The 9,815-nt window shown below is 35.6% G+C and overlaps 1 protein-coding gene across 1 annotated transcript in view; it reads left to right on the top strand.

Annotated features, from left to right (window-relative positions):
* The window catches only part of Hml (Hemolectin), an 87,520-nt gene extending 77,764 nt beyond the window's left edge, over positions 1 to 9,756 (top strand). The window contains exons 70-80 of the mRNA XM_068773541.1: positions 27 to 146; positions 1,493 to 1,651; positions 1,867 to 2,013; positions 2,906 to 3,025; positions 3,588 to 3,746; positions 4,414 to 4,560; positions 5,173 to 5,380; positions 6,287 to 6,460; positions 6,964 to 7,113; positions 8,508 to 8,681; positions 9,365 to 9,756. Coding sequence (XP_068629642.1) covers positions 27 to 146; positions 1,493 to 1,651; positions 1,867 to 2,013; positions 2,906 to 3,025; positions 3,588 to 3,746; positions 4,414 to 4,560; positions 5,173 to 5,380; positions 6,287 to 6,460; positions 6,964 to 7,113; positions 8,508 to 8,681; positions 9,365 to 9,489 — 1,683 coding nt within the window. The 3' untranslated portion in view covers positions 9,490 to 9,756. The remainder of the gene's footprint in view (positions 1 to 26; positions 147 to 1,492; positions 1,652 to 1,866; positions 2,014 to 2,905; positions 3,026 to 3,587; positions 3,747 to 4,413; positions 4,561 to 5,172; positions 5,381 to 6,286; positions 6,461 to 6,963; positions 7,114 to 8,507; positions 8,682 to 9,364) is intronic.
* The last annotated feature ends 59 nt before the right edge of the window (positions 9,757 to 9,815 follow it).

Below are 9,815 nucleotides of genomic sequence, written 5' to 3' on the forward strand. Positions count from 1 at the left end.
TTAAACTCTTTTTTTTTTAATTAAAGGTTGGAGAGAATTGGACATCCGCGAGCGACGCCTGCGAGTCATACCGCTGCGTACGCGCAGAGGACAATAAGCTGGAAAAACTCACCACAGTACAGCATTGCCATATCGACTGCCAACCGGTAAGTGCTTTTCTTTGATTGACTGATCTATACATAAATGCCTCTTTCTCTACTACCTCTTAACTCTACCGCGACATGTTTACAAAATACCTACAAGGTTGCGAGATAGTTTAACGCCAAATCATATTATATGTATATATGATTATCAGAATAACTAAAGACCTAACTTAAACATCAAGTGCCAGTATTAACATGAACTTGTCCTTTTCTACTCATTGCCATAGTTTAACATACGTATCTATTTTAAATATACGGCTGATTATAAATTAAAAAAAAAAATAACAAAAAATAAAAGTCCTTAATGGTCAAAAAATATACATGTTACGGTTTTATACGTCAATGTAAAAAGTTGAGTTAACCCAATTATGCTATGAATGTACTTTTTCATAGAAATACAGTTTGACCGACACTAAAGAACAAAAAAAAAAGGCATTATCTCTATCTTAGACTATAATGATTATCTGTTTCAGATTTACATTATATTAATTAATCTGTAGAAATAGTAAGGTTTAATCGAACGCGACGCAATATAAATAAAATTTTAGATTCCTTATTTCCAATAGGTCTTACCAACACGCACTTATGCGAAACGACATATCTGAAAATTTATTTTTATTTAAACTCAAGAAAATAATATATTTTCTTATTACAAGATATAATAATGACTTCTCATGAGCACGGAGCCAAACGACTCTAAGAATCTTGTTACTTAAATATTTGTTAACTTTCCGCAAGTAGAGGTTTTTGAAAACATTTTTGTTTTACTTATTTTGTGGAAAGTCTGGAACTGGCTTCGGAATCAAGTTGCAAAAGTTTACACTCAAGAATTTATGACCTCTGCGCAGGTGGTGAGGTTGCGATTATGAAAATTATTGCTCACAAAACAGTACCTTGGATACAAGTGAACAGCAATCTAGTAAGCACTATATCTAACAAATCATAGACGCAGCTTTGCATATGACAGCTTGCCTTCAGTATGGATCACAGCTAACATCCTGTGACCATAGTTGTCTTAAACGTAGAACATACTATTTTTAAATATTTAATGGAATCAAGCGTTACCTTGTGGTGCACTGGCACGTTGTGTTTGGCACTAATCGGTGAAAGATAACTCCTGAAGATGCCCCGTGGAGGGGTGAAACACGTGTTGAGTAATTTGGCGGTGGCGGTTGTGTGATTCGCATTGTTTGCCGCATACGCATTTATCAGCGGGTTGGCGGGCGGTGCACTTTGTTGCACGACTACCACTGCATGTGCGGAAGTGGCTAAATATTGGTCCTTTTCTTACATACTATTTTTAATTGCAAATAAAGTCTAAGTTTTGATGATAAATTATGGCTACACAGGGCTGGGAGTACGAACCGTCAGCAAATAAGAGTGAAGAGTGCTGCGGCAAATGTAAACCGGTAGCGTGCGTGTGCGAAGGTAAACTGCATCCCATCGGCGAAGTTTGGACGTCAGAGGACTTCTGCACCAACTACACCTGCATAAACCTCAATGGAACTGTACGTATATTTAATAACCACATTTATATCACTAAATACTGAGTCATTATTTATATTCTTCATATTAATCTCAGTTACCAAATTTACTTTATAAAAATTAAAATTTAAAAGACAAAAATAAACACTTTCTGTTCTGTCTCATTTACGTTCTATAAACAAAAGGTGTAAAAATTTGGAGTAATCTAATCTGAATGTTCACACATTTTTTCCAACAGTTACAAATTCAAAGCTTCAACGAGACTTGTCCGGAAGTGAGCGAAGCTATGGAGAAGCAGTTCCTCGTGACGAAGGAGAAGGTTGAAGGCAAGTGCTGTCCTAAGATCCAACCCGTCGCCTGCCGCGTCGCTGACAAGATATACCAGGTAAAATTTAAGAACATCTTCTGAAAAAGAATACATCATTTTTACGAAAAGTTAACAAATTATTTATGTTCATTCCATTTTAAAGTTCTGCAAATATAAACATTAATACTACATGTATTTCACGACTACGCTAGGACTTCATTCGCATAACTTAGTCCTGTGTAGCAATAACTTAAACTGAATCAAGCAATCAAACTTTAAGTGGAGTGAAAAGTCACAAGAAGAGACTTGTATCAAACTCTTATTAACGGGTACTCCGCCAAAACCTTGGAGTATTCTAGCTTGAAAAAATCTCCAACGATGACCTTTTACACAAGTGCCACGAACACACGAACAAATGGTATAAGGCTGCAATCGACTCGATTGATTTTGTACAAGCTCTATGTCTAACTTTGTCATTGTCCTACAAAAAAATACTAAACCTAGGCCATAACGTATCACCGTCCCGTTAGAGTTGTACGTTAATGATGTCCATATTAATGTTATTGTTATCAACAAAGTTCAGTGACCTATTTTCAAAAATTTAGTGCGTAAGCCAGAGGCAGCCAATATTTTTTTACAGGGGCCACTAACACTTGGTAGTCTTGGCGTCGCGGACCTTAAATTAATAAATAACAATTTTCAATTATGGATTAGGTATTATTAGATTTTTGCGATTGTTATAAATTAAGTTATACGTTTTTGAACCTTTAAAAAAACCTTTACCGGCATTTCTTATACATAGTATTTATGATCCATGTATTTTAGAAATTGGCACTAGAATCAAAATATTTTAAAGAAAGCAACACCGGGCGGGAAGTTGCGTAAAACTACCAGACATAAAGTTATGTAATTTTTTGTATATATATACTAGTAGTTATGTATGTTGCAATAAGTAATTTTTACCTCACAGGTGGGAGAAAATTGGACCTCACCAACTGACGCTTGCGAGTCGTATGAGTGCACTCGCACTGAGGATGGTAGTTTAGAGAAGGTGACCACCGTTCAGGGATGCGACGACGACTGTCAGCCGGTAAGTTTTCTGCCATAGTTCAGTTATTATGATACTAGATATAGTTTATTCATATATAGTTTATTCATATATATTAAAACTGCCACGTATCCTTAAATCTCATGTCGTCGTTTCAGCCCATACATGCTTAATGCTGGATAGAACTCTACTAAAGGATATCTATGAACATATACCATAATCGCCTTGCTTGTCGGTCAGATGAAAACGCTGCTGCCCATCCTCTGAAAACTTGTTTTTGAGCAGTGGCATTCCTTTGTAATTAATATATAAAAAGTGGATTATACCAGATTGGATCCTGAGGTCTAACCCGTGACCTACGATCACAAGTATCAATCTTCTACCGCCAGGCTACCACGACATAACATTCTACAATCACAAATATACATACATAAAAATTATTCCGTCAGAGTTTGAAAGAGAGTACTTTGCTTTTCACTCACTATTTTTTCTTAAGGAAATAAACGTAACATATTTTGTATTTCAAAATTAGGTGCGTCCGACACTTGCTATTTTTTTTTTTTTTTTTTAATTTACTTTAGTTATAATTACGTATATTTGCCAGGGTTGGGAGTACGAGCCGTCAGCAAACAAGAGCGCGCAGTGCTGTGGTCGGTGCAAGCCGGTGGCGTGCGTATGCGAAGGCAAACTACATCCCATCGGACAGACTTGGACCTCACCAGACTTCTGCACCAACTATACCTGCGTGGACCTCAATGGAACTGTAAGATACATTTTCTTTAATACTTCCGTAATACACAAGCCTGGAACCTATTGAACGGTCATTTTCTAATAAGTAATTGTTCGGGCAAACTTTGCATTACCAACTCTTGGCATATTCTTGGCATACTCTTGGCATTTCAAAAGAAAAATTAAATTTATGTAACATATTTCAAATTAAATTTTATTCAGAGTTTTCAATAAAATTTTATAAATAAACGTTCAAAGCGAGCATAATAACTAATTTCTGAATTTCTTTAAGTATCTGCGAAATTTTTTAATCACAAATAAAACAGGTAGCTTCAAAAAAAATTAAATCGATGAGGTTTTTCTCAAGCTAAGTCTTAATTTCGAATCATTTTTGGAAATCCGGCTAACCAACATGTTTGCAAGAAAAAAAAAATTATTTTTTCTGCTGTTACTTTACCATCATCTCAACTTCGAAATTGTCTCTTGCGTGTTCTTAAATTCTTAATTATTAAAAATGTAATTAATCTCTCTTGGATTTTTTATCTCCATTAATTTTTTCTAGTCTTAAATGTTACAAAAGTGTTTAAAAAGAGCATACAAACAATCCAAACAATGCAGTCAAGTACAGAATAGACGAACAGAATATACGACCACATGTCTTGTGGTCATATTCCGTGGTACAAACTTAAATATCTTTTCAGTTGCAAGTCCAAAGCGCCAACGAAACGTGTCCAGAAGTGAAAGAGGCTATGCTGAAGCAGTTCGTGTATTCCGAAGAGAAGATCGCGGGCGAGTGCTGTCCAAAACGCGAACCGGTCGCCTGTCGCGTCGGAAACAAAATATACCAGGTACAGTATACTGCCATAACAGTGGAAAAATTCCGAAAAATGATTTGAAAAAAACTTTAATGTAGTGTAAACTCAGTCTGGAAAAATATACGTGAAGACTACACAACTAAGATGAATAAGTACATGAAGCAATTCAACGAAACAAAGAGGAATAAATTCATAGTGAATTTCTATTAGAGTGAGATGGAGCGTACGACAACAGCTAAACCTATCTATACCTTTTTCAAAAGACTTAGGCCTGCAAAAAAGGAATATCAGCTCGTTTCTATAACAGCAATAGTATGATCGATTCAAATTTCGTTAGATAGATGAACAACGCTTGAAAACCATGACCGTCTTTTGTTAAAAAGTCATATTACAATCAAAATTTTTTCATCTTGAAATCTGCTTTACACCGAACTAAAATAAATAACGTGGTTATCTTTTAAGCAACAGTTCCATCTGAAACTAAGCATGGTTTTAACATTCTAGAACAACACGGTTAATTCATTACTTGCGTATAGCTAGTGCAGGAGGGAAACGAACAGATTCATTCTTCCTAGAACAAAAAGATGAGATTGAATTAAACAGAGAGTCATGTTACTTACTTTATCGGCTACTTTCTGATAACAGGAGGGTCAAACTTGGCCGTCAGCGGACCCGTGCGTAAACGTTACATGCGCACGCGATGCCAGCGGGCAATTGACGCAGAAGGAGAGTTCAGAGACATGTGTGCGCGATTGCCGACGCGGTTGGCTGTACCAGGAGCCTCCTGCCGGAGTTTGCTGCGGCCGCTGTGTCCAACATGCCTGTGTGGTCGACGACCAGTTAAGAAAACCTGGTGAGTTTTGACATTAAGGCATTTTTAATAGGTTATTATGACGTAATAGGTCATTACAATTATATAAAGCAAACTTGCACAACCAAATTCACGTAAGAGAAAATATCTGGCTTACAACTATAGACACATAAAACATATTAGAGTCAAAATATTTCTTCGTATTATCTATGGTACACTAAATATTTTGGACAGCAGTGTGAACTTCCTTGATTTGTTCCTGACCGTCAATGTTGAACGAAACCACAATGTTAAAAGTGGTTAAAAATACTCTATTAGAAATCTAGAATTATTAGTGAGTAATTAAAAATATTTCTGAAAACACTGTAAAAGCCACGAAAGATATTACACTTCTTGGCGTAAAATTAGTTCCAGCGCGAAATCTTTTCTACACTGTATAATCTTACGTAAGATTTACAGTACCGATCGGTCAAATTCAGTTTCGTAGATTGTCTTCATAGCACAATCCTTTAATAAATTGGTAACAGATAGACAAAGATATTTTCCGACCTACTAAATCAAGCTCCGTGTATTACATACACTATCATACCTGAAATTTACATTTGTATTTCATACGTCGATCAATGAAAATGATATTAATCAGATGCATAAAACAAGGTGCACAAAGAAAATTTTAACAACTAAGGTCTTTTGAAGATGTGTTCCGTCTCAAAGAGCAATGCTCTGCAACTGGTGTGCCGTAGATCGGATACAAGTGTGTCGCGGTAAAAATTAATAAATTTAATTTTTACAATTATACACATTTTGTATTTGAGACATAGTGGTACGTTACGTTCATTCGACTATCGAATTTAGTTTTAGGCGTGTCGCGAAAATCTAGGAAAGATTTAAATGTTCCATAGATGAGAAAAGGTTGCGGAGCACTATTATAGAGTAAAAAAATTTCAGGCGAAACTTGGCAATCCGCTGACAATTGTACCACGTTCTCATGCGAGCGCGACGGTGAAGAATTCTTCACGACGTCGCTGCAGCGGCCCTGCCCTGACATCTCCGACTGTGCGCCCGAGGACCTGGTCAATGAGACATGCTGTCAAGTATGCAAGATGAAGCCCAGTCCGTTGAGTGAGTTGAATTTATATCTACGTATTTAAGTCGTAGTTTAAATTTTCCGTTCGACTTTTAATTACATTAACATTGCAAATATAACGTGTTAAATCTGTCATATCTTGATACTTGAAAAACTCATGGTGTAGTATTAACCGCAATAGCACCCGCATGGATATAAAACTTATGTCCCAAAGGAGTTTCATCCTTTGGGACCTAACAGATACTATTATATTAAACTCAATGTCTCTTTTATTATTTAATATCTATTCGATTTGACATTTAGAAAGTCTTATACTTTTAATTTGCTTTTTTAATTAGTCAAGAGACGTGGCTAACCTGAGTTACAACGACAAATATTTATTAACACAAACGCACTATAGTTTCTAACAATATCCATGAATCTATTTTATTATACTATTGTTTCTAATTTTATGAATTTAAGTACATCTACACTATACGTGCAGTCGGAATTTGAATGAAAAAATTTTGGCTTAAATATAATTAAAATCATTTCGCAGGTACTTGCGTGCCGAAGGCCATTTCGGGTGCTGAGTCTGTGGGACTGATCCGCGTGCACACGGCCCAAGGACTCTGTGTGAACCGCGAGCCGTTGCCCGGCTTCCGAGAATGTCGCGGATCTTGCGACTCCGGCACTCTATATAACAACCGTAAGTCAACATAATAAACACACATTTATTGGTGCTCGTAAATGTATTGATAGAAAACATCGTGAAGAGCCTGAATGGAATCACAACCTATCGCAAATTTAAACATCCTCCCTGTAAAGTGTATACACAGGAAGAAGAATGTACTTTTAAAATAAAAATAAACATCAATTATGAAGATCTATAGACCCATTTAATGTTTTAAATGGTACTTGTCAAACCGAGTTATGGAAACTTATTTATGTCTGAATGTTTCTGTTAAGTTTAGCATCAAAAATAAATTATTTCATTTTAGAATACACTGATATAACTGAAGCAATATACATGTCTAACTGAACGAACACTTTCCACTTATTATTCTACATTACTTTATATTTTATGTATAGTACATCTTATAAACAACATAGAACAATTACAATTGACGGTTTAATCCCATTCCGTGTTTTCATATATATTTGATTGTGATGATAATTAAGAATGTATTATGTAGATGGTATTATATTACAAATGTATGATTAGGAAAAGGACCAATATATAGCTACTTCCGCCAATGCAGTAGTAGTCGTGCAATAAAGTGCAACGCCCGCCAGCCCGCTCATAAATGCCCATGCGAAGAGGAATAATGTTACACTGATTAGTGCCAGTACAGCATTAGCGGAAGTAGCTATATATTGGTCCTTTTCTTACTTAGGATGGACTTCCGCAAAATAACGCCTGAGTCCATTAGAAATGTATGATTGATTAGAAAAGATTTGTATTTTAATACAGACGAGTGATTAAAAAAATTAACATAATGTAGAAAGAATATAGAAATACCTGCTAGTTGATTAAATAATTATGTATAATACAATTTACTTACAATACACTACGCAATGATAGAGTACTGAGACTGGCGATCATAGGATCGTGGGTTGGATTCCAGAGAGACAATCCCATATATTTCACACTTCGTGCATTATTTACATGGGATTACCACTGCTCAAAAACAAGGTCCAGAGGATAGGCAGTAGCATTCTCTGCGTACCATAATACCACACTGCGATCACCAACCTATCTGCCATGTGTAGCGATTATGGTTTATCCTCCCATGGATATTTATAAGCCTTTCCTAATGTCTTGCATGGTGTTTATGGACTGACCACGACGACGGAACATACACTAAATATTATAATACATAAAGGCAATCCAAAAATATTTGTGTTTATTATTAAATCCCAGTGTAAGTGTATAAATATAGAAGAAAAAAAGCTCAATAAAAGACGTGGAAAGATTGAACTTGTATTATGGGCCCAATTCACAAATATAATGTATAATAAATCATAAGATATTAAAAAATACTAGAGCTTTAATAGACAGTATGAAGGCATTAGTTGATAATTATATGTATTTTTTTTTAGAAACCGGCGCACACGATACTAAATGCGAGTGCTGCGCTGCGGTGAAGTATGAGCGGCTGATGGTAGAGCTGGAATGCGAGGACGGGTCGCGGCGCAAACACAGCGTGGCTTCGCCGCAGCGCTGCGCATGTCGCCGCTGCGGCACCAGCACCGCCTGGCACGGCACCAAGTCCGGTAAGCATTTTGCACCACGGTACTTTACGACGATAATACAGTAAACAATAATTGTTAACACGTGTGCCTTACGACCCACTGATGAACCTAGTGTATTTTTTTTCCTTTGGTAACTTTCTAACTTAACAACAATATTGCCCATTTATTTTACTCTTTTCTTGTTATCTTGTAAGTCTCCTATCGCTCTGTATGTACAAGGTTTTTATAGAAAAAGTTGAATATTGCGAAAACTATTATAGGAGTTATATTACGTCATCAACAGCGATATATCGAAAAGGGGAATCCCAAGAAAATATAGTTTTTTAAATACATCTTGCGGAATTTCCCAACTTGTGATGGGCGTCGTGACTTCGTGTTGTTATCACCTCCAAAACTTTCCGGTCTGAGAAAAATCATACACTATTTAAACTTTGCGCATTTGACAGTTCGTATTGGAGTTCGCGCTTGTGGCTTTTCATACGCTGCAAATTTACGTTACTATTTATCAACTGCATTATTCGGTGTTAATAGTAACATATAACCTCAAAATTAACTTATTTATTTCACCTTTTTTTTCTTTTTTATCAATAAATTAGATAATCAATCTGATTTTTACGTTAATAAAACGATAATTAATTTTATTAGAATAAAACTAGGTTATAAGTCTATAGTAGTTTAATTGTTATTAATATATTCTATTTCAGGTACCAAGGGAACAAGATACACCTATGCCCCGACTAAAGACAGGGAGCCTTTGGGAGATGAGGACTATAATATTCCGGAGATGTTCGCCAGGTTCGGAACGGAAAGACCTCCGCCAAGGCTGTAAACAAAACGACTTAAACCAGTGACAAATTAAATCGCAGTACAAGGAATGTCAAATCTACATGTAGATATTAATTTAATTCACTGTTATGTAAGCCTGTAATATTATTCTTCTTTCATTTATTCTCCACTAGTCTTGGCATTCTTTACACTCTTCTTTTACTTTATACACAGTCTTCTTCAATATTAAGACATTTACTGTATATACTGCGATTTAAATAAGGAATCCAAAGATGATATGACAATGTATTTTTAATAATTATTCTGTAAATATAAAATGAAAATATTAATGAATTTGGTTTTATTTAATCTGTTATAACATTTCACAAA

This window comes from Battus philenor, unplaced genomic scaffold (genome assembly GCF_028537555.1).
Source record: "Battus philenor isolate CCGP_79_NKW_IND1 unplaced genomic scaffold, ilBatPhil1.0.hap1 SCAF_6, whole genome shotgun sequence".
NCBI classification, from domain to species: Eukaryota; Metazoa; Arthropoda; class Insecta; order Lepidoptera; family Papilionidae; genus Battus; species Battus philenor.